Source organism: Strigops habroptila, chromosome 12 (genome assembly GCF_004027225.2).
Source record: "Strigops habroptila isolate Jane chromosome 12, bStrHab1.2.pri, whole genome shotgun sequence".
Classification (NCBI taxonomy): Eukaryota; Metazoa; Chordata; class Aves; order Psittaciformes; family Psittacidae; genus Strigops; species Strigops habroptila.
The window spans coordinates 3395234-3420819 of NC_044288.2; the positions used below are offsets into that span (position 1 = coordinate 3395234).

At 44.5% G+C, this 25586-nt stretch overlaps 1 protein-coding gene across 1 annotated transcript; it reads left to right on the forward strand.

The window, feature by feature from the left end:
- MATN1 (matrilin 1) lies at window positions 1-19921 on the forward strand. The gene is made up of 8 exons (XM_030504332.1): window positions 1-88; window positions 3209-3555; window positions 10249-10471; window positions 12922-13047; window positions 13325-13738; window positions 15620-15772; window positions 18333-18413; window positions 19820-19921. Exons 1-8 carry the CDS (start codon window positions 1-3, stop codon window positions 19867-19869), a joined length of 1482 nt encoding a protein of 493 aa, XP_030360192.1. The 3' UTR covers window positions 19870-19921.
- The last annotated feature ends 5665 nt before the right edge of the window (window positions 19922-25586 follow it).

Consider the following 25586-nt stretch of genomic DNA (forward strand, 5'->3'; position numbering starts at 1 on the left):
ATGGACAGGATTTTCTCTGCCTTGCTGATCTCTTTGCTGCTTCTCCTCCAGAGCTATGGAGTTTATGGGACACCTCCGCAGCAGAGAGGTAAGTAAGTGGGGAGCTCAGCAGTGGGATGCATGGTGTCAGTCCTTGCCACCAGCCTGCTTTGGGACTGGGAAGGAGGTGAAGGAAGAAGAAATACCCAACATCAAGTCAGGGAAGCAAAGGAGCTTTCTCAAATATTTTCCCAAGGCAGCAAAAGCTGGAGATGTGTTTGCTTCTGCTCCTTACACTGCTTTAGGGAAATAGTGGGAGGTCTGCACAGAGGCACAGCAAGGGTGGCAGCAGGTCAGCCTGAGCCCCCAGCATAGCAGCAGTCTCGGGGCTGTAGGAGGCTTAGACAGGAGGAAGGTTCTCTTCTACCTTCCAAAACTGCTTTTCCTCTCCACAGCTCTGCAGAGGGCTGGTTTTATCTGGAGCTTGAGGAGGAGTTGGCCAGACACCCCAAGCTCTGGTTAACCTCGCTGAGCAGGAAGGTCTGGGTCAGGTTGCTGAGGATGGGCCTTTCCGAGGTTTTACCTCATCCGTTCTTGAGCAAAATCCTGCTCTGTTTGTCTTTCCAAGTGGGGTGTGGAGCAGCCAGATGGGAGATGAGCTGCCTGCTCTTTAGTTTGCACGGTATCTAACTCCTAGTCTGCAATTAGTGTCAGCAAGCACCAAACACAAAGGGAAAGGCTGGAGGGTCTGGTAGCGAGGAAGCATTTCTCTTCTGCCAGGAGCAGGATGCTGCTGGGGCTCCAGCCAGCCTGGGGAACTCGCTGCAGGAGAGGAGGCCAAGGCAAAAGTTACTGCTGGGTTCTAAAACTGTTTGAATGATCTTATGATGATGCATAATGCATATACCTGGGCAGATTGACAAACGTAAAACAGGCGTGACAGTGATTGCAGCATTAGCTGTTGCTCATGAAGGGGAGTTTTCCGACATACAGAGCAGTTTCTCCTCAGTAATTTGGAAAGGGAGAGTTATCTTTGCTGAAGAACTATTAAGCACTACTGAAGGCAGGAAACTAAACAGACTGGTCATTCAACTCAGCCTGACTGAGCAATCGCTGTTTTTATGATAAACACCTTCTAATTCTGACTTACCAGGCAGGTTTCCTGTTCTTTTAATGAACATGGCAAAGATGCTCTAAGACAGATTTTCTGCTAAATCGGTGCATGAAATTCAGTTACTCCTGAAGAACTTCAAGTGTGGATGTTGTTAAAAATAGAGGAGCATTTTCTTTCTGGTTTAATTCAACTTTAAGATAAACTATGCTGAGTCAAGATGTCAATCAGAGCAAGCGTGACTGACTGTCACCTCCTGGAGATAACCAAGGCCTGTCCTGCAGACCTGATGTGTGCACCAGGGCTGTGACCAGACAGGCTGAAATCCCACAGCTCTCATCTGATATCCCTTCTTTTCTCTTCATTTCCCTGAAATATACTTCTCTCTCATAAAAAAAGGTTAAAAAAAGTTATTTAGGGCAAAATCACCGAGCATCCATAAAGAAAAATACTAAATCTTCAAAATTTCTATTGGATCCAACTGCTTCTAGGCGAAAAAAAACTTTTCTTACTTGGTTTGTCACTAAAACCAGAGGAGAGTCATTAGCTACAGTGGCAAAGGGGAATCTGCCCTTTATTTCTGAAAGAACTGATTGCAAGACTTTGAGCCTTTCTCTGTACCTTCATTTCTCACCTGTAAAATGGGCATAAGCAACCCCTGGTAAAGGGATTTGCAATGCTGCAGATAGATTGCCAACTGAGTTTTTCCTTCCTCTGCAACGAATTATGGTGACAAAGTGGAAGTCACCCACATGGGAAAAGGTTATATTGCATTTTAGTGGAAACTAGAGCATCTGACAAAGTAAGCACTGCCCGCTTCCCTTCCCCACACAGCATCTTTTAGAGAGACCTTTCTGGGAGCCAGAAGCACATTCAGCATTAGTGTCTCTCAGGAAACTAACCTGATTATATCCTTTATGGATCTATCACAGGGTATTTATTTTTATCTGTCTGAAAGACTGAAAGCTCCATTACATCTCACACCGAGGACTAGCTATAATATTTATGTCATCATTTGGAACAGATTTGTTGGCCCAAAAGCTCACATTTAAAAATCTGTCCACAGAAATCTCCTTTATGATATAACCTATATCGTCCCTCTCAGCAGAAATCAAATATTAACAGAACACTTGATGCCCCTACAGAGACAAGCTAAATGACAGAAAGAAATTAAAAGAACAGAATGTTATAGATCTAGGGGGGGGGAAATGGGACAATTCATTTAGAAAACCATAAAAAATACCAGTCCTTTTTATATTTTGCCACAGTTGAAAATTGAGATGGAAACAGCATGAAAATGAGAAATTAAAACCAAAATAAAATCACTCAGCTTTTTGCAATGCTAATGCTTCCTGTTTATGCCATTTCCTTTTTACAGTGGATATTCATGTCTTACTATGGGGTTGTAGAGATTAACTATCAATTACATGGTTCTACATCTCTCTATTGTATTGTCCCTCACCAGCTCACAGAAATAAAATAGTGCTGGGCTTTGCTGTGTTACAGTATTTATTAGTCCATAGCTGAACAACACGAGACTCGTTCATGGTATGGTGGTTAGTTAATCTGGGTATCTCAATCCACAGCTGAATCTGAACTGCTGAGTTCCATGCCTGTTTCTGGTCACGCATGATGAAGATATAATCTCATTAATTAATATCCATGGGGATTGCTTATCCATGTCTGAAATGTGATAACTCCTTTTTAGATGTTGTTTGATGCCAAAGTGCACACACAGGCTTCAGTTCACAGCTTTATTCCTCCCTCTGTGCTGGTGTAAGTGAATTAGGTTTCATGTAGACATTAGCAATAGCCTGGGGTGACAAGTGGGTAACCTGCTCCCGCAAGTGCAGTGCCAGTGTCTCATCACCTCGCTCCCTCAGAAGTACATGTTGTCAACCAGTAACTGTGCTTTTCTTACGGATGCTTTCCTATGAAAGGAAAAAGAACATTTAGGAATATTAGGTTAAAGTGGTCTCGCTTGGCCTCTCTGAGACAGGCAGAGAAAGGATTGAAGCTCTCAGGTCCTCTACGCTCTAACAAAACCATTCTTTCCCTCCTAGGATCCTTTCCTCTTCTTTTTCTTTTATTTTTCTCCTCCCTCCTTATCCTTTCCAGGCACCCTGTGTAGAACCAAACCCACCGACCTGGTGTTCATCATTGACAGCTCCCGCAGCGTGCGCCCGAATGAGTTTGAGAAAGTCAAAGTCTTCATGTCCCGAGTGATTGAGGGGCTGGACGTGGGCCCCAACTCCACTCGGGTGGGTGTGATCAATTATGCCAGTGCTGTCAAGAACGAGTTCTCCCTCAAGACCTACCAAACCAAAGCTGCGCTCCTGCAGGCGGTCCGAAGGATAGAGCCACTCTCCACTGGGACTATGACTGGCCTGGCTATCCAGTTTGCCATCAGCCGGGCTTTCAGTGACTCTGAAGGGGCCAGGGTGAGGTCTCCCAATTTTAATAAGGTGAGAAAATTATCTGTTTCTTGGAAGCTCCTTTTTTCTTGTGCCTCATCACAGAGTGGCTGGAAAAAGGAGATTTTCTCTGTGCTTTGATTGTGTGGGGACAAAAGGGGGCTAATTGTCAAAGGTGGCAAACCTTTGAAAGGTGGAAACCGCCCAACTCATCTTGAAAACCAAGCTCAACATTCTTTGGGGAAGAGATGGCCAGAAGTTTTCAGGGTAAATTTAATCCAGCTTCACAAGCTCTCCCCTCTGCCTGGAGTGTCTGTCCTCTGGGACATGGCTCCCTGCTTCCAGTGTGCCTGCAACAACATATCACGAACATGCTGTGTAATGATGATCTCAGCCAGGTTTCCTAGGCATGAATATGCTAGGATTATCAGTGAGCATCTTAGAATCATAGAATGCTTAAGGTTGGAAAGCGACTTAAGAGCATCCAGTTCCAACCCCCTGCCACAGGCAGGGACACCTTCCACTAGACCAGGTCTTGTGTGCCCCCTCACCATGTTGAACTATCAGCAACTTGCAAATATGAATGATTCCATCCTCATATGGTTTCTTATTGCAGAGTGGGGGAAATTCTCTGAATTTTAGCCTAAGTCTGGTTTGATGCGATAGGAAGAAAAACAAAAGTAATAACAGGAGAAAAATACACTTCAAGAAACTTCTACTAAGTCTCATTGACAATCAGGTGCAGAATGAGAAGCTCATCTGATGAGCCATCATGATCACATCATTAGCTTAGGAGTCACCTGGTGCAAAATCTACCAGCTCAGCTCTTGCAGGCAAACTCTGAGACTTAATTGCAACGAGTTTTATTCAAATGAAGTGACATTGAGTTTTTTGGTCAAAGTCTTTGAGGTTTACTGAAAGAAATCACTTCAAAATTGCAAGGCGTTATTAATATTATAGAGTTATTATCACCATTTTTTAGTAAAGAGCTTTAAAACCCTTTAGGTGCAAGACTAACTGTTTTCATTCAACTGAACTACTTCAAAGACATTAAGTATGGATTCAGCCTTTAACTCAAATCTGCTATTTTCTGGAGGTTCAAGCAACTGCCTGTTGCTGCCAAGGTGTGTTTTGCTTCTTCCTGCTTTTCCAGCAGCAGTAAGCCCGTGTATGGCCACAGAAGAGGCAGCAGCAATCCATGCTGTCCACTCCCACTGCTCTCAGAAAGGCTCTGGAAATGAAAGCCCTGAGCTCCCATGTGGGATGCAGGTCTCCCGTAAGCAGGATCATCCATGGCCACACACAAACACTGCCCTTATGTCCAGGAGGAAAAAAGTAATGGGAAACATTTGGGTTTGTTGGGTATTGTTTAGCACAAACCCAGACAGCTGAACTGCAGCAAGCAAACAGAAAAATATCTGGATGATAATATCTATTTCTGCTTTTCAGAAATTTTTACTCTGATTGAAGTGCAGAAATTGTTTTATAATAAAGAAAACACCAAAAAATCCCAGTGGTTTGAATGCCAGACCACAGAAGCATTTCAATTCTTTAGTACTGATATAGGCAAAAGAGACATTTACTGCTCACTACTTCCAAAACACTCTTGCAAAATGCTTATTTCTCATCTCACTCCATTAATCATTGTTCCAATGTCCATAAGTGCCAGATGGTCCAAGCAGGAGAGAGGTTCAGATGAGCCTGTCCTGACTCCTACAGCACCAGCAGTAGCTGCCCACTATGTAACAGTAAATGTAGTAGCAAGAAAGAGGTGGATGCTGCTCCTTTCCTTGGAGATGGTCAGCTCTCATTAGGGAGATGATTACAGCATTCATTTCCATGTCTTCTGTCATCAGACTTCCATTCAAAGCTGTTGAGCACCTTTATAGATGGATAAAGGTGCTTGAAGGGTGCCAATTAGTGCACAAAGGCTTTTTTCCAAAAGCTGGGAGTTGTTGCAGGGCTGCACATCAGCAGAAATCTCAGGCAGTTGCTAATTTGCCATTAAGTGGGATCTGACAAATCGAGGTAGCTCTTTCCCAGGCTCCATCCCTTCTAGCCTCATCCATCCAGAAGATTTACTTGTAGGGAAAACCAGTCAGCTGTTCTTTCCAATATTCCAGTAATTCCAGTGGCCTCCATGGCACCAGCGATCCCACTTCAATCACACCCCTGACGTAGCTCCAACAACACCCCCAGAGTCCTCAACTCTCTGAGTTGGGCAGACATCCTAACCCAATCGATGAGGGAAGTCAAGAAACAGGAAACCTGTGGCAGTCATTGCACCTAGGATGATACCTGGGTTATGAATGAAGGATCCTAAAGGAGGGGTCTGACTTCTAGTCCTGTTGCATGAAGGCAGCTCCCACTGACTTCACTGGTTTTCTTATTGTTTACCTTTCAAATGGGATCTTTTTGGTGCACTTTCTTTTAGGACCACTATGCAATCCATTCATGCCACTCTCACCATGTTTCTTTATCCTCTCCTGTCTTTACCTAATTCCCCAATGTCTATTTTAAGACAAGGTGATTGTGTTTAGGTCAGGACTGATCACAGTCCTGATTTATACAATACTCTTGTAATACTTTATTTCTTAATACAGCCTGACTCCTTCCATGCAGCGTTGACCATTACTGTAAATTGAAGAGACATTTTCACTGAGATGTCAGTGCAAATGCCTGGATCTTTATCTAACTAATCTCTTCCACACCATTTTAGTAACCATATTCCTCGTGTACTGCCTTCCTGCTCTTGTCAATTCTGCAGCTGGGCTGCCAGACAACTCACCCAACATGCTCCTGCAATCCTTGCTGTTTCCTGTCATCTCAATGCACGTAAGAGCTGCTATGTCCTGCCAATATATCAAACAAGCCTTTAGCTTCAGTATCTGAACTCTTAAAAAGCAAATCTAATTTATTCTGTGGATGGCTAAAGCATCAATGTTTGTGTGGACAGTGGTACAAAGAACTCTGAAGTTGCTTTGTCATCCGAAAACCTTGTTTCCTGGACATCTGAAAAAGCAAAATAATAGTGGGGTTTTGATTTATCTCAGGCATTAAAAAAGAAGAAAATAAAATCACTGTATGCCTCTCCCTCTTCCCTTCTGCTTTGGAGCTGATCCAACAGACAGAATCACAGAAAGGTTGAGGCTGGAAGGGACCTCTGGAGTCATACTGACCAACCCCCATGCTCAAGCAGGGCCACCTAGAGCTGGTTGCCCAGGACCGTGTTGAGATGGTTTTTGAGTGTCTCTGAGGTGGAAGACTCCACAACCAATTGTGTTCCTTAGTTCCCTGGTTATTTTTTGCTTTTTTCCACGATGTCTTGAAGTCCAGCAAACTTTTCCCTTCTGTCATCCTCATGCTGCTCAAGGTGACTCAGTCATCTGCCTGGGAGGATGAATAGGTCATGCAGTAATTTAGGGAGATGAAGCTTCCAGAAGCATTGGACATGGTCCTTGCTCCTTCACACAGCACAAATCCAGCAAGACCTTGTGAAAATCTGTGCTATGTTTGTCAACCATGTGGGACACTGGTCAAAACATCACAAGATCATCATCTGATCTTGCTGTGTGCTCTGTGTGGTAAATGTCACCCCAGGACAGAGAAAAGCACCATTTCTTTCTGTAGGAGCTCAGAGCTAAGTCTGTTTATACTTTCATCAAAAACTACAGGGGTGCCCAAATACTTTTATCTTTCTTTAGGAAGAACAGCAAATAGGTTGTCAAATTGCTGCGAAAATCAAGGGCTTATTCAACTTTCTGCCCAATTCTTCCTTCAGTGCTGCTGCAACATTCACTTTACACACTGCATAATGAGACACAGCTACCTCATTAGCTGCTGGATTGTCTACCCTGAAATGTGAATACGTAGGGATGCCTGGGAATACTCTGGTGCCTTAGTTAACCAAGAATAAATTGTGTCATGAGACCATGGGGGATTTCTATATGACAGAAGCAACACATGAAGGATCCAGTTAGCGACTGACAGGAAAACGGAAGGTGGTGGTTAACATGGGTAAAAGTTTTGACCTTGAAAAGCAAAATGTTATGAGTTTCCTTAGGGAAAAACTGAATATCCTGTTCAGCTCTTTCAGGAGCAAACGTGTTCACCCTTTCTTGCTCCTGCTCCCTTGGCTACCTGCTGAGGCCACCACAAGCCCTCTGCTGCAGAGCAGTGTCAGCCTCTCTGGGATGCAGCGGTTGCTCCTTTTCTCTGTCCTGTCTCTTTACCAAACAAGGCACATTCCAGGACTCTCAGCTTTTTAAATGAGGCAAGGTCACAACACAGAGAGTTACCGAGATCCTGTGGCCGCAAGTTATTTGGAGGTAGGTTTAAAGAACCCCAGGATCTTGGGGTTTTTCACACTAGAACTCACTGCCGCAGGCTGGCAGGGAGCGCAGCTGACTAGAGGGGGAATTCTAGGAAAAAATGAGGATTTCCTGATTGTCAAGATTACTACATATGAAAGCAAGATCACGTTATACTTCTTCTGTTTTCTACACTCTGTCTGTAAGCACCAGGGCCTGGTCACAGACAGGCTCCCTGGCTGAATGGTTCTTGCTCTGAATCACTATTACATTCTTTATAGCCACGGGTTCACTGATGAATTCCTGATGCCTCATCCAGACTCTTTGTACCCAGGAGTTTTGTTTTCTCCAACAGCAACATGAATTCTGAGTGTTCAATAGTAGATTTTCACATAGGTGAATTATGAAGATCTTTTCTATCAGATCCAGATGTGGATGCTGCTAACCAGACACCTGGATTATATCTGAGGCTCAGGCCTATGTGAAGATGCCACCCTGATGGGAAGAATGAAAGGAACTGGTTAAGCCTGGAGAATCACTTTGTTTAGACATAGAAATGCCTGAAGGACATGCAACACCTCCGTCCTGTGACAAACACTGCAAGAAAGATATGCAGCTACTGACAGAAACCTGTTCACAGGGTGGTGTTGCTCGCAGAAGCTGCTTGATAATACATCTTGTTTCCTGACACGTTGGCTTTTGATAAGCTCTAATTGGCAGCCCCTATCTTGGAGCTGCTGGGTGTATGCAGGAAGCAGAGCTGCTGAGTCGAGGGCTCTCTCTCCTGGCAGAAAGCATGATTGCATGGCTGGCTTTGCTCCTTGGCTTGTCTGATGGTCCAGAACCAACCCCAGTGCTTCTTTCGGTCTATCTTTGATTATCATGTTCATTCCCCTTTACTTCACACACTGACATCTGCCACAGGTGACACTTGTCCTTATTTTGGCCACAAGCAGAAGAGAAATACCCGAGTTTATTTCTTGATTCCTTTGGAATCAGCCAGTTACAGAATAGTGATGCTACTAGGAATTTTTGATTCTGTAGCCCTTAGGAAGCGCGGATACACACCTGAACTTATAGGCCTGCTCCAGACTGAAAAGCTCTACATTATTCCTGTTTCATCCAAGTATTGCATAGAAGGAAAGCTCTGAACAGGGCAGCAGATTAGTATTGCAGTGGTATTTTGGGGCAGATGACTGCAGCATCCATCCATCCATCCATGCCTCAGCAGAAGGGTGTGCAGAGAGGGAAAGAGCCACTTCATCTGCATGTCCAGCACCCCTTGGATGTGTGGGGCAGGGAACCCCACTCCTGCCCATCCACCCAAGGATGTAAAACAGCCATCACACTGTCCTAACTGAGCAGCTGGTGGATCTGATTTTATCTTCAGAAAGATGGAGGGCATATATGGCATAGAGGAGAACAGCAAATACTGCCTTAATGACCAGACGATGGCTCATTTGAACTCACTGTTGCTGCCAGTTACATTTTTCATTTGATCTTTCTTTACTTTCTATATCGCTGAGGGTATTCGCCCGGAATGTGGAGCTTTTTTCTGCTTAGCAGCTCACCTGCTCCTGCTGGTTGTATTTCTCCATACTGCATTACAACCCAATCACTGGCTTTGGAGTTGGCAGTGGTGTCACAATAAAACAGTTGTAAGGAAAAGTGGCAGGAGCAGATGAATTGGCAAAGAACAAAAATTAAGGTTTTGTGACAATGAAGAAGAGAAATAAAGAGGAAAATGGACAAACTAGCAACAGGAGCAGGACTTTTGGAGATTTTCCACTGGTTCAGGGCTCCATCTGAGCCAAGCTGAAATCCATTTTCAGCTTAAAACAGCTGTCATTTTAATGCTGATGTTAGTACAGGTAGGATTCTATCTATCTCTGCTATTTATTGCAGAACAAGGTAACTGGGCGCTGACACACAGCATGACCTTAGGCAGATCTCTTCCCCTTTATCTGCTTCAGCTTCTCCATCTATAAAATGGGGGAAAGTCTTCATCTCATGATGCTTCCATGACATTTCCTGAGATTCTTTAATCTCAGGATTTAATCCCACACTGAGAGCTGTCCTTAGAGCCAGCTGGGGGTTCGTGAAGATAGTTAGAGTTTGGCTTGAGCATTAGTTTACCAATGAAGAACGTAACCTTTACTTTGGTTTCCTCAGGGGCAAGAAGCACCAGTTGTCCCTTAACTAAATCAGCCAGGTCCCTGTTTAACCTTTCCAGCCTAAAAAGAAACAAACCCCACATAAAAGAATGACTTGTGTGATCTCAGGAAGAATGGGAAGAGGAGGAGGAGAGGGTGGCATTTCCTTTCTCCTTAATTTTAGAAACAGAAACTCTTTACTAACCCAGCCTGTTCCACAAGCTATGGTGATATCAACACCCGTTCAAGCACCCACCCTGCCTCTGCCCTCCTCTGCATAGGTGGCGATCGTTGTGACCGACGGGCGTCCCCAGGATGGAGTGCAGGATGTGGCAGCAAGGGCCAGAGCAGCTGGCATCGAGATCTTTGCCATCGGGGTTGGCCGGGTGGACATGCACACGCTGCGGCAAATTGCCAGCCAGCCCCAGGATGACCATGTGGACTATGTGGAGAGCTACAGTGTTATAGAGAAGCTGACCCACAAGTTTCAAGAAGCTTTCTGTGGTAAGTCCTTGCCACAACCCTTGGGTTCCTAGCCAAGAGCTGCGAGGGGCTGCCAGCAAGCTTTTCACATGGGAGTTTTATGTGTGACCATCCTTCATCCATCTGCTTCCTTGTTCCAAGGACTTGGGTCTGCAGGAGCATGAAGCAGTAGGAACGACAGATGATCTTTGAAGTTGCCTTTCAGGAATTTCAGGTTTGGGTTAGGGAATTTCTTGGTTTAGTTAAGGAAGTCTCCAGTTTGAAAACATGACCCATATGCTCCTTGAGGCATTGAAAAAGAACCTGGAAAACATGTTCTTTGTAGAGCTACAATAATCGGCCTTATGTTTAAGCCTATCTGGGCAGTTCTGAGAATCTGGCTTGTAATTTCCCCCACCAGTATTGTCTTTTGAATTCCCACTTCAGCAAGGAATGATTTCATTTTCCTGCTAGAGGCTGAACCGCCTTTGCTGACTATGCTATTGGTTTTGCAAGCCTTGTGAGGCAGGAGACTCTTCTGGCTGGTGCAGTATCTAACACCTTTCTGCACAGCATATAAAGAGCCTGACTCTTCTGCAAACACATACTCACTCCTACATGAACTAGTGAATGGAGTGAGAAAGCTTTATTACTTTCAAATGTACCCACAAGACTGTAGGAGGTGGCCTATAAATATCCATTTAATGTGTCAGCAAGAGCGGCCTGGGGGGGTTTGCACGCCCATCTTGGTGAAGCGCAGAAGTGTGGCAACACCTTTTAAAAGGTGTGATACACCACGGTGCCTATGGCAAGGCATTGCAAACACATACACACAGATGGACCTCTAAAACTCTCCGAGACCAATTTCTTCCAGAGATGTAAAATTTCATGATTCGACTCTCAGGCTGGAAATGATGGAGGGGGAGCAGCTTCTTGTAGAGGAAAATTTCCTCCTCTGCAGGAAGGAGGAAAATACTGCATATGAAGTGAGTCGTGTATTATAATCAGGTGTCGCTGCACCAGAAGCTCATGAAAGGGCGGAACAAATACTTTATACTAAAGGGATAGAGACAAAGGTTCAGAAGGTGGGATCCAGGCCATGAATATTTGTGGGAGTTTGAGTTGGCTGCCCCAGAGTCAGGAGTCAGCCCGAGACACAGAGGCCTGACAATGTGTTTTGAAGCTCTGGCACTGATGTCATTCCAAAAGATAAAGAGAAAAAACAATCCTTTCTGTGCCTTGCTTTTCCAGCTCCTAACGTGCAGATGACAAAGTGCTCCCTGTGGTAAAAACCCTCAGAGGTGCATCCAAGGGAAGCGCCGCACTAAGGATTATTACAGCTAACAGAGAATAGCAGCACATTAACTGCCAAGTGGGCTGTTATCATGCTATGCAAGCAGCTGCACAAAACCATCCTTGGAGATGTACCCAAACACCACCTGCTATTGCAAAGCACGGTTTGTGGGTACTGACAGCAGGAAGGAGTGTGCAGCACTGTCCAAGCTGTTTCCCATAGTACTCAGCAAACACATGGGAAAAAGGGAGACCCTTGGCAGTCTAACCACTAGTTTGACTAATAAGATCTCCGTAGGCTTCAGAGAACTCAACCTGAGAGTCCAGTGTTACAGCCATCTGCATGGTTAGTGATATTCCTGATGATATGAGCTACACATATGCTGGAAAGGTCTACCAGTCCTGGCACAATATGCAGACATGTGAACTGGGAAGGCCAGAAGAAGTACAAAACACATGCAGAGCAAAACACAAAAGACTTGAAATAATGAATAGGAGCCCCTTGACTTTTGATAGGCCTCAATGCTCAGTTTTCTGCACAGATTTCCCTGGTATTTGTAAATGAACTTGCTTCAACCAGGTCTGTTTACTTCCGAGTTTGTTTTCCATCATCATTGCTGTAGCTGTGACTGTGTTGTCAGTCACAGAATGCTGCTGGCTCAGACTGCTGCCATCCAGCTTCTGTTTGCTCAGCATCTCAGGAGTCAGATCCAGGTTAAGATGAGCAGGAGAAGTGTTTGTAGAGTGAATCTGAAAGCTGCATGTGTGAAGGTGGCTCTGAAGTGAATTTTTGCACGTGAATCCCATCCAGGAAAGACAACTGTACATGGGGCTGTTCTCACTCATCATAATTGTATGACATAGCTGGAAAAAATGGGTATTGGCCAGCCCAGATGGTAGGATGGAAACCAAACCTCATCCTGTAGCTCTGGAGAGTGAAGTATATTGTAATATGCTCAACAGACAGATGGTTTTTGCCCTCGCTGTGAAGTCCTGCTTGTGCCTTTGAGTCAGGAGACTTCTGAAAATCTCTCCTTGTATTTCCATCACTATACTCTGCTGTTTTGTCTTGCTGCAGAATGGATTGAGTTCTACTTAATGTATGGGACAAATATCATGCTTTGTGCATGAGCTGAGCAGGGGCTGGGTTGAGAAGCCTTGGCATGGTCTCTGATTTTAACCTCCACCTTTGCTTACAGTGGTGTCAGATCTGTGCGCCACTGGAGACCACGACTGTGAGCAGATCTGCGTCAGCACCCCAGGAGCATACACTTGTGCCTGTAAAGAAGGTTTCACACTGAACAGTGATGGGAAGACCTGCAATGGTATGTCATCATTTCCATTTGCACGGAGCCGAGCTGTGATCTGCAGTGCTATGGTGGGGACAGGACTGGGACAGGGTAGATGTGTTCTGTTCAGAAAAGGAAACCACTTATAACCAAGAATTATTTTGAAAACATTAGTGTGAACTGTGGTTTGAGTTTCGGTTGATTAAACCTCTTCTATTAGCAATAAAATGACACTTAGGTAATATCTTCCTGCGTAATTAATTGGGGTCTTAGTTGCTGTTTTCTTTTGCCTTCTTCTCATGTTTTACTTCAGCTTGCAGTGGTGGGTCAGGATCTGCTCTGGATCTCGTTTTCTTGATCGATGGCTCCAAGAGTGTGCGGCCTGAGAACTTTGAGCTGGTGAAGAAATTCATCAACCAAATTGTGGACTCGCTGGAGGTGTCAGACAAACAGGCTCAAGTCGGCCTGGTTCAGTACTCCAGTTCTGTCAGACAGGAGTTTCCACTGGGGCAGTTCAAGAACAAGAAGGACATCAAAGCAGCAGTCAAGAAAATGGCCTACATGGAGAAAGGAACGATGACAGGCCAGGCTCTGAAATATCTCATCGACAGTTCCTTTTCCATCATCAATGGAGCCAGGCCTGGGGTCCCCAAGGTGGGCATAGTCTTCACTGATGGACGGTCACAAGATTACATCACTGATGCTGCTAAGAAAGCCAAAGACTTAGGTAGGTCTTCTTAATGCTCAGTGTCATGTTTCTCCCTTGGACCAGGTACTGCACCTCGCATCAACCTACGTATGACTCTTTCTCTGGAGATGTGTTTTAGGATAGAAACATGTTACTATAGAGTGACTTTGTCGAGATGCTGCCTGACTATGGCTGCATGTTCATAAAGAACTTGGAGCAACTCTGACTGGGGTTCAGACTAATCCTGATTTGCCAGCAGCTGTTTTTGTTCCCACAGCCCCTCCATGTCTTTGATCCAAGTCTGCTGGAGGTCTCTCTGCTGGGCAGGACGGAGTTTTGCACATTTGGTATGGGATGCAGACTGGTCTAGCATGCTTCACACAAATGTGAAGGAAACCGCAGGGAGAAGCTGAGGATTTGTCTGATGTTGGCAATGAAAGTCAGGTCAGCATCAGTGGCACTTATGGTGAGGCAAAGCCAACTATCAGAGAACCCCTTGGAGAACAATGGGAGTTGTAGGGCCAAGTGTGGCTTGGCTCTATCAGCCTAAAGGAAAAGGAAGAGATAAAACTATAAACGAAGCAGAAACATGGATTAATGGGGTATCCATGGACTCCCTGCTCAAATCCCAGACACACTAATAAGAAACTTTCTCCAGCTTCTACTGGAATATTAAAAGTGCACAGTGGCTACATATTGATATATTTATATGTCTAAACAGGGTGAAGTATAAATAGCTTGAGATCTGCCCCTTTGCTGACCTGCTGAACAAGTTCCCAGTCTTCTGACATCTCTGTGGTAAATGGATGCAGCCCATGTGAACAGGCTCATGAATTGCTAAATCCTTTATTTCCTTTTAACTCTGGGCTCCACCACTAGATGGGACTAAGGGCTAGCATGTGATAGAAAAGCTCAGGTATGAGCTCACGAAAAGCTGATGTTTACAAAGCAAGTTGACATGTTATGTGGATGTTCAGCTTTTATAAAACAAAAGGTCCTTATAAACTGTATTTATAGGATTTAGTCCTCTGTGATGATAAAATTTTATGCCTTCTTTCTTCCTCCTATTTTGTTCCTACACAGAAATCTCCAACGTGCTCAGAAGTTATTTCAGGGAGATAAATAGCAAGATGCTTATAATGAGATTCCGACGATGTTCATTAAGTAGAACTCTGGAAAAAAATAACTACTGTATATATCCAGAGGTAGAAAAACAAGGCAAAAGGGGGAGGAGGGGAGAGCATTATCCATGTCTAGACATGGACAAGTACAGAAAATATTTCAAAACAGGGGTTAACCTGTATTACCATTCACATCAACGGGAAAACTGCAGTTCAGCTCAATAGAAACAAGTTTAAGGCAGAGGTGGCCAATCACTTTCTTGGCAGTGAAGCATAGTACCTGGGCATGTTCTCACCTTCCAGCATTCGGTCGCTCTTGACAGACTACATGAGTTGCAATCTTAGAAGGAGATTCAGCTGCAATTTTGCTGACCCACAGGTCTCTGTGGCGCAGGGGACGTCCCTGCGCAGGCTGATGAATGGTGGCTGCAGGCTGCTTTGAAAACTTCCACTCTTTACTTTTGCTGTGTTATTGCTTCCATATTAGCTGGATGTATGATCCTGTCAGGGTGTTATGATCATCTGTCCTTCCTTGTATCTCCAAAACATTGTTCTTGTGCTGATAGTGGTCATTGTCCAGATAATTCTGGTAAGACTTTGCCTGCAAAACTAGTTCAAAACCCCGGGTGAAAGCAGTCTATAATAGTAGAGGGTGAGGGGGGTGATTTCCAGTTAACATTTGCAGAGCTGTGTGGAGACCGGGGGTCCAGAAGGTGGGCAAGGACATACAAACAGACAGGGTACCACAGCAGCAAGATGCTTCTTAGCTGTCCAACTGACAGGCTCCCATTGCTCCCAGGCTTTCGGATGTTTGCTGTGGGAGTTGGCAATGCCGTCGAGGATGAGCTGAGGGAAATCGCTTCAGAACCAGTAGCCGAGCACTACTTCTACACGGCTGACTTCAGAACCATCAGCAACATCGGGAAGAAGCTACAAATGAAAATCTGCATTGGTGAGAGTGGGAGATTGGGGAGAAGGGGGGTTCAGTCCCAGCACGTGAAGGCTGGAAGCAGAAGGCCAAAAATGCCCCTTCAGATGGATGTTGGAAAAAGGATTCTGTTCTTAGTGTATTTTGTTGGCAGGGTACATGGAACCATGAGACATCAACAGTTTGGGCGGATATCCAAACCACAGCCACCCCTGCACCTCAGCCATCTCCCTCTCTCACAAACTGCCTTCTCCTTCCCTGTTTCTCCACTTTCCTTTCCCTCTCTACCTTCTTCTTCAGAAATTATGAATTCAGGCTGTACCAGATCCTGAGAACAGCCAAAAAATGACATACAGAAAGGAGAGATGTTCTTAAAAGAGAAGCTAAGGGTTGATTTATTTTTTATTTATTTTGGCTTGAAGATCAGCACGAAATTGGACATCTGAGCTGAAGCTCACTAGCCACTGGCTGCTTCTACAGTCAAACAGGCACCACAGGGGTGACACATTTCAAGTTGCAATAAGCATCTAATATCTTCCACATGACTTGTAGGTGTATAAATTTGGGTAACATGAATGCTACATTGCTCACATTTGGACAGCCTAGTGAAACAAAGGCTGAGAGAGGACTGAGTGGGAGACATGCATGACAAGAGGAGGTAAAGAATAACTTAACATTTAAGGAGTGTTGACCTGTAAATAACTTGAGTCTAAAAATGATTTTAAGAAGAACTACCAGTCATATTTTGTTTTGAAGGAATCAGATGCCTCCTATGAAATATTGGCCCTTTGCAATGCATCTGCTTGATCAGGCAGATGATAGTGAATCCCAAACACCCAAGCTTGATTCCAGGCGTTGAATACCTTGCAGCATTTCTGAGAGCTCTAGTGCCAGGCCCATCAGGAACCTGGCACTCTCTTGCCAAATCCAGGTGCTCCGAGTGTTTTATCCTGCAAGGCAAATGTCACTTTCCAGTTTCCAGCAAGATTTATTGCACCCAGTTCTGATGGGGCTTATTCAGTTCCCAAAAGAGCTCTGCCAAGCTCAGCTCTACTTCCCATGAGTGTGTAGACCTGCTTGAGTGCCCCATGGTCCCATGTGAGCTGCTCTCATGGGATGTGGAGACACTCTACAACATCAACTAGAACAACAACAGTAAACATTGCCTAATGTTAATCCCCTTTTTCCCTTTATTTTTGCAATTTCTAAACATTGTTATTTGTGCTAAAACCAAGAGACACCAATGTAAATGTTAGTGGGTAGCAGTAGGTGACTCATCTGGGTTTGTCCCGAAGTGTATATTAGAGAGAAAAAGCACTTGGGAAGTTAGGAGCCTTGCCTCAGGAAAATCAGATTCTGCTCCTTACATCCTTACAGATGTTCTGGGTCATGCTGGGCACATCCCCTGTTCTCCACATTCCTAAAGATGGGACCTCCCTTTCCTCCTGGGGAATTCTGGAGGACAACACCCTCCAGGGTCCTGTGTCTGCAGAGCCTGGAAGTCAGGCTTGCAAGATAGAACCTCTCTTTGCCACAGCTACTTTAAAAAGTAGGAGTGGACCCAAGAACAAGATGATGGGAGCTATACGAAAACCCCCAACATATTGTATTTAAATGTCTTTTGAGGAAGCAAATACATTCAAGGCTTCAGCATTCTAATAAATAAATAAATAAACAAACAAATAAAGTAAAAATAAAGTTTGGGAAAAGTGTTTGTTTGCCAAAAGATCAGTTTTGGTAAAAAGCTTAACATTTGAGTTTAAAAAAAGAAAGGAAATATTTGTGTGTGTTTGATTTCCAGTGCCAGCTTGTATTTATCAACAGATGGCCAGAAATCTTCTTTTAATATCCAGCTTTAGTTTACTCATAACTGGTTTAATCCTGTTGTGCTTTTGTGCAAGTCATGTCCTTTCCCTCAAAAAGTTCTTCTCATATTTACTCCTTCCATTTGCTAAGCAGTTGAGCTGACTCACTGTGGTCTTGTAAACATCTCCTTTCCTTTCCCAGTCATCTCCATACCCTTTCTCAATTCTATTCCAGTTGAAGTTAATTTGTCTTGAAGATTATATGCACATTATTGACCTAGATTAGCAAACTGATGCATGCACATTGCTCTGCCTGCTCAAGAAATGGAGTACGGAAAGCAAAGCTCAAACAAGGCTTGACTCTCAGATGGCAAACATGGCTAAGAGTATGACCCACCAGGCTGATGCTATTGGGAAGACAGATGTTGCTCTGAGCACTGTGTTTGCTCAGATTCAAATTTTGGGGGCAAACTTTAAGCATCAGTAGTAGAACTCAGTGGGATTTTGGGAAAATGGAAATCCAGGAAGGACGATTTCTGCACTGTAACACAATATAACAATATTTCTGGCCTATGTAACAAGAAAATGTGAGATTTTCTAGTCATCTGAGGTTAAAGCCAGAAGTGATCAGTCAGATAAATAGCAGGAATAACCTTTTGATTTCCTTCCTGCTTCTGATAAAGAAAATAAGACTTGCTTTATTTCTCATGTCTCAGTGATTTTGATCTAATCCTTTTTTTCTGCCACTTAACTCATCTTCTTGATATTCTGATCCACAGAGGAAGATCCATGTGAATGTAAATCTATTGTGAAGTTCCAGACAAAAGTAGAAGACCTCATAAATTCATTGCAGAGGAAATATATCCTTTGGAAGCTGTGTTTGGTCAGAACTCAGCGGGTTGGATTGTGCCTTCTGGAGGGACCAGTGGGGAAAGTCTACCCATGGGGGAAGGAGGTTGGGTAGGTGTTCAGGAAGCTGGGAAACAAGACACTTGGCCCCTGCACCAGAGTGAATAGCTACTGGTCTGACACAGAATAAGTAGACCAAAAAGAAATAGACCCAAAGGAGAATATGGCAAACCACTGGAAGCCAGCAATGAGCTGTAGGCACCAAGACTTAGGTCAGGTTTCAGAATGATGCTTACATGATGCCAACGTGACACTTGGAAGCATGGGCCATGCAAGGGGTGCTGCTGCTCCCTTCTGCAAGCTGCAGGTCCTGTGAGGCAGGCTGGAATGTGAGGGCTGAGAGCTAACACTGGGCTGTGAGCAGACAAACCGCTGGTGCACACATGCAGCTGATCACTCAGTCATTAAAGCCCCATGGGTGGAATTCTTTTTATGATGGTAAATGTCTACAAGGCAAACATCTGAGCTGGCTGCCTAAATCCCTGCACACACTGGAGAGAAAGAGGGTCTTCTACAGCAAACCACCTCTGGCTGGTGGTGGTCTGGGTAAATTCAGGTGGAGAGGTCCAGTGAGGTGAGTTGGATCCCATCTGACCTGAGCTGGAGGGACTGCATAGTGGTCCTGTCATATTGCACAAAGAGCATGAATAAGAGGTTGAAAGAGAAACAAGAAAAGGAAGAAAAGATGTGTATAAGATTCTCAATCCTCACAGGGAGAGGAATTAGTGGACCCTCAGGGTGGCTCACACAGGGCTGGGGAGATTTTCCATTACTGAGAATAAGGAAAGAATATGATTGTAAAAGCAATGTTTTAATGTATTCACACATTTCTGTGCAGTGCAGTATATTTTTCTCCTCTTTACACGAATTGAGTGAAATCCACGACTTATGTTATGCAAAAGGTCAGAGTAAATCAGTAGTTCTCACCCAGTGGGTTGCTGCTCCCAGGCACATCATGAAAAGCAATTAGTGAAAAGAGCAGAAAATTGTGACACACCATAGAGCTCTAAGCAAAGCTCCCTGCTCCACTCATCACGGAGTCCATGCTGCTCAAGGTCAGGAATTCTCTGTCAACCACTCAAAACACACCCCAATCAGTCTCACTTTTTTTACTCTTCCTTTCATGATAAACATAAAGGTACATGTGAGTATTTGTGCATGAAATTTCTCTGTCTTCAATAGAAGTTCATCAACCTCATCATCTCTGGAAATGCCAGAAAAGATGATGGCAGCATCCCTGTGCTAACTGCTCCCAGCAAGGTAGCTCCATTGGTTACCCGTTCTGCAAGCCAAGGGATGACTTGAGCAATGAATCACTACTGTGCACTGTCCTTTTTATCCCTTAACTCTTGCTCACTGGAAGCTGTGGCAAAAAGGATCGAAGCCCTGGAGAACAAGATCATCTAAGATCCCAAAACACTCTATTTCCCTCCTTCCTAATGTATGAAAACTAGAACTCCTTCAAGTCATAACAGGCGGCAGCTCAGCCACAGTGCTATGGCAGCTTCTATTCCTTTAAAGAGTCTAGTCTACCTGCATTTGTTTAAAAGGGCAGAAGTAGAACAGTAGAGCAGACATTGTATAATGGGCAGAGCACTGTGTGTGACTGAGAGCTAGACCATGCTAATGTGTTACATCATATAGAATTCATATATTAAAAAAGTGGAAAGATTTGGTTTTGATTTAAAGCTTAATATATATATGTGTGTGTTAACAAGTACTTGGTTACGAGTTCTGTGAATCCTTGGAGTGTTCTTCTGCATCTTTTGTTCCCATGCATGAGATAATTTAATTTAAAAGTCAAAGTGACTTTAAAATCAACTCAGATGCTGAGTGTAAAATGTCAGAGCCGCTGATCAGCTTCTTATTGTAAGCATGACGCATTTGTCAGTAGGTGAAATATAGTAACGAGCTCTGAGTGTGCATTGCAGACAACATAGGGTAGGGTGCTGCTGCTAGTTGGGCTTATCCATAGCTGCTGTACAATATAGAAAGAAGAAAAGCTCAGCTTCCCTTGCCAATGGTCTCACAATGTCTCAGTGAGCTGGCACCTGAGCTAGACCTGTTCTGGGTAAGTCCTGATAATGTGCAATGAGCCAGCGGCCGTGGCTCTGTGTAGCACAAGGCAGTGCTGTCAACACCAGCCCTAGGAGATGTGCCCCTGCTCCTCAACTCTCTGGTCTCTACATCCTCAACTGAAGCTACAAAACGTCGTGAGCATCTAAAACACAGGGAACTGCTGCTGGAGCTGCTGCCAGTGATGTGGTGCCTTCATTGCTGTGTCAACCTGAGGCTCACTAGCTCCTTCCTTATCCCACACCTCTAAGCACCTTCAACGCCAGGAAGTTCATCTCCAGAACTTGCAGACTCTTCTTCTGGTCCTGGATTCCCAGCACTGGCAAGACAACAAAGCAAAGTGGACTGGAAGCATCCAACGCTGCTTGTCTCCTACAGCTGTAGCCTGGCTTGGGGTGGAGGACAGAGGCCGTGATCATTCATGGCCCGATGGTGTGTCACTGACCACGAGCACAAGGGCTTGGGTTTGGAGGGGGGTATATTTTTATTTTTTGTATCAAAATATTTATACTTGAGACTATGTGAAAAGCTTTTGAGGATGACTTGGCCTGGTCAGAGCTGTCACCACAGCACACGTGCTCTGGGTCAGTATTAAACGTTTGCTGAAAATTTTAAAAGGGAATTTAACTTCTTTCTTTGTGTAAGCTTTGAGGTAGGTGCCTGACAACAATACCTCTCCTTAGGCTTGTTAGTGTAGGAAAGCCTCCATCTCATTTCATAGAATCATTAAATGGTTTGGGTTGGAAAGGACCTTAACATCATCCAGTTCCAACCCCCTGCCATGGGCAGGGATGCCTCACACTAGGCCATGTCACCCAAGGCTCTGTCCAACCTGGCCTTGAACACTGCCAGGGATGGAGCATTCACCACTTCTCTGGGCACTCTGTGCCAGCACCTCAGCACCCTCACAGGGAAGAACTTCTTCCTTGTATCAAACCTGAACTACCCCTGTTTCAGTTTGAACCCATCACCCCTTGTCCTATTGCTACAGTCCCTGATGAAGAGTCCCTCTCTGGCATAACCTTTCGTTTCATTGCAAGAGAAGAAACAAGTCCATAGAGCAACTTGAGACCCTTCCTGTTGCTGATTCTGTCGTCTCTCCCTGTTTGAAACCAGCGTTCCAGTACAGCCCAGAAAACATCAAAGATGATGGAAATGTTTAACAATTGTCCCCATGGCTTCACTGGGTAATGGCCTGGGCTCAAAAACCCTTCCAGCACCATATGCCCTGGGAAGAGCCAGAGGAGTTTTTACCATGACAAAGCCAGGAAAAGAGATAACAAAAATTCCTGGCCAGAGGAAAATCCAGGAAGCAACTGGGCTTTGAGAAACGCATCCGTGAAACCAGAGCTCAGGGGCTGGAAGCCTCACTGCTTGTCAGGCTGATCTCCACAATGAGGTGGGGATGAAGCCATGGGGGTAGCTGGGAGCCTCTTTTGTCACCCTCAGCAATGAGATGAGACTTTAGCTAGGTTGAAATTGTTGTCTTGTGACAACAGAACGTTATGGCCAGTAAAGTTGCTGTTTCTGCCATGTTCGTACAGCCTAGTACTCATCTGGTCTTCATGGAATACAATGTCCAGGTTCCCTGACATCTTTCTGGACTTACTCTTTGCTCTAGTTTTCTCATTTCCCATGTTTTCCCATGGCTCTTCAATTTAACAGCTGATCAGAGGCAATTCACTTCCATCTGATAAGATGATGACAGCATTATTTTTTCTCGCTTTTTTTTCCCCCAGCTATAATCAGTTTGCCAATGATGGAAATGAGCTCCTGTCGCTCATTTTCTTACATGCCTATTTATTCTTTAAATGCCTTGAAAGTAAAATTTAATAGTCTCAGGAACTAAGAGATGGATTTGATTTTAATTCCTGTCATGGCACCCGTGGAAATGTCTACATGATAAGATATTGCTATTGTCATTCTGCAGTTTAAGCCATTTACCTGGCTTTTTCTGGTAATGGATAGATTCATATAAAGTAAGGGCTGGATCTTCACCTCCACAAGAAAACCGCATGCATTCAGCCTACCCTTGCCCATTGCCACTTTAACCCAACAACTGCCATAAAACTCAATGCTGTTCGTTTCTTTGGGGAGCAAAATAATCCTCAGCCCTTTCTAGGGAGGCTTATATCCAGGTAGGACTATGCCTAGGGGCTTTGTGACTCAAATTGGGATGTGAAGGGCTGTTACACCAATCCACCTTGAGGAAGGACCTAGGAGACACGGTGTCTAAATCACTAAGTTACTTATTTCAGAGCAATACTCCTGGATGCTCCAAAGAAATACCCCTGCATGCAGACATAGCAGTTCTTCTTTTCAGTTTTTATGGAGATCATACCACTGTATCTGTCTTTCCCTAGCTATCTTTCCTGTCCTTCCATCCATCCCATCTAATCAGCAGAGCAACAATCTTCCTATTTCTCTATACTGTGGTCTTTACTCATTGAAACCTCGATCCAAGCAAACCTTTTGCCTTCTTCAGGCCTACTTCACACAGTAGAGCCCTCCACAAGGAACACAACACAGGATTAGGCCATAGTTTGCAGGTGCAAACAGAAAAGACTGTTTTTCCGGCACTCTGCAATAGGAGGAGGGCCAAGATCTGTCATCAGGAGTAGAATTGCTTCTGTAACTAATATTTTGCTTTGTGTTGCAGATAAAGCAGAACTAAACTAATTAACAATTCATTTTCCTCCCTTCTCCTGGCTTAAAAAAACAACAGAGCTCTTGCATTTCCAATGTCAATTAGTCACTGGGCTAGAACACAGGTTTTTGACATTGTAATTAGACTTCATTAATGGATCGCCAACAGCAGCAAGATGGAAGCCTGCGATGAGCCTCTCTCTGCATTTTCTTTCACCTAATTGCATCTTTATCTTGGAAACAAAAGCTGCTGCACACAATAAAACCCCCCCAAACACTCACATATACCCAGTTACGGAGTGATGGGCTTACGGTGAAAGCCTCCTTGCTGGAGGTTGTAAAATGATCCTTCTGCAGACATGGAACTTCTTTGCCCTCTCTTTGCTGCTGCCTCCTGCATATCACCAGCCCTTCTCTCCTGTTTACCACCAACTCCCAAGTTCCTTTAGATCTTCTGGCAAAATTCTGTCCTTTGGGAATGGAAAAAATCCTTGACCACTTTTTCCTTACCTCCCCTTGAGCACTAGAGGCTTCCCTGGGGAGATGGAAGCCTCCACTGCTCCTAAGGGCAGGAGGGAAGCTCCGTCTTCCAGCAGATCCCTCTGGGGAAGCAATTTTCTCATGCAGGTCATTGATGTTATAACACAGGGCCATTAGTAATCAAATAAAAAAGTGCTTTCAATTAAACTGAGGGCTTCTAGCTTGGTAACATCTTTCAATAGCAATTTGTACCACTAATACAGTGTAATTGCTGCTAATGAATGGGTAGGTAGCAGACCAGTTATTATTATGATTTTTCTCCAAGCAACATCAGGCAGCAAAACCTGTCTCAGGCTTTATGAATTTACTGTTCCTTGTGAAAAGCTCCCTCTCTCTCAGGTAATTCAGTGAACAGACAGGTTTAAGGTGCTGGTAAATTTATGGTGTGCAAATTATTATTCGTCATTTTATGTTGAACTTGGGAAGAGGCTTCAACAAGGCGGAGTACGCTACCCCATGTGATCTCTTTAGTGATGAACTTGCTAAGGATCAGAGCTGTGGCAATAAATTGTAAGTGGTTTTATACTTCAGATAGTCATTGGGATTTATTTATCTTTTAATCACCGATCATGGCAGGAAGTGTTTTGCAAGTTTTATATTTGTTGTGGTGTTTTATTACTCCGTGGCCTATCCCCACTATTATGCACTGTGTAGACGAGACTAGAGATAACAATAAATGCCTAACTATTTATCTGTCCTCAGGTGGTGCTGTGGGGATCAGATTGCTCTCCCTCTCCTCTGGATGGAGAAAGTGAACCCTTGTGATACAGGGCAGGCAGCATCCTGAAGAGCTTGGGGCATGGTAGAAGATGCTGTAGGGATGGGGAGGGAGAATCCTTGCTCTCCAGGGCTGACCTGAGGCAGATAAGGGCAAGGCACAGGGGTAATTTTACAGCTGAGCAATGAGGTGCATTACTTCCTACTCACACACCTTTGATTCTCCATCTCACCTTGGGATGCCTATGGCATTCCCACTGCCTTGTAAGGGGGCACAGCAAGGGAAGAAGCCCCAGATACAGTGGGTGTTACAGATACAGTTGCCCCAGGTACAGTTAGGGGCAACTTCTCCACATCCATCCACCAGTCAGCTGGAAACAGGGTCTTTGGCACCACAGGTCAACCTTACATGGGTGAGGTTGCGAACAGGTAGCAAGGGCATGTCCTATACCAGAGCTCCTGGTGAATTAATGCATACAGGATCCCTGCAAACAGCAAGGAACATGAATGAGTGTGGCACTGGGGTCGTGTGTCAGGGATCCAGGAGTCGCAGGGACTCTTGCTACACTTTCAGAAAGGCATAAACTTAATAAACCAACTCCATGGGGGAAAAATCACTTCCTGACCTTTCATGCATCAACTTCAGTGTAATCACCTGACACTTCTGGTTTTTATCAGTGTACCCACAAATTAGCCACGGTGTCTCACCAACTAATAGGAAGGGGAAGGAAGCAATTACTGGCACCACCAATAGAGCTGATAGCAAGGGCTGCTTTGGGAAATAAGGGATTCATTTCAAATGTATATGTAGGAGATCTTGATAGCAGCAGGTGTAAGGGGAAAGAAAAATTAAGGTAGACAGTGGGAAGAGAGATACAATAGTAGAAGTTGAAGCCTATTCAGAACTGAAGTGCAACCGTTTTACCATGTAGGAGAGCGGTGAAAACTTCCCAAACCCACAGACCATTTCCTTCTAGTAATAACTGAACTAAGTGAGAAAACTCACAGAGAGAAGGTAGAGACAGAAAGATGGGGGTTTGCATGTCTCAGGGTCCCCAAAGTCAGAATTAAGGGGAGGAAAGGGGGAGACAAGACTGGCATTAAACCAACAAAACTTCATCTGCTTAAAATGGACCATCTGAGCC

Excerpts from the sequence above, each read along its gene's own strand:
- MATN1 (XM_030504332.1), top strand. The coding sequence starts at position 1 with ATGGACAGGATTTTCTCTGCCTTGCTGATCTCTTTGCTGCTTCTCCTC. Across the intron at positions 3,556-10,248 it reads GGTCTCCCAATTTTAATAAG|GTGGCGATCGTTGTGACCGA; the intron begins GTGAGAAAATTA and ends TCCTCTGCATAG. Across the intron at positions 13,739-15,619 it reads TAAGAAAGCCAAAGACTTAG|GCTTTCGGATGTTTGCTGTG; the intron begins GTAGGTCTTCTT and ends CATTGCTCCCAG.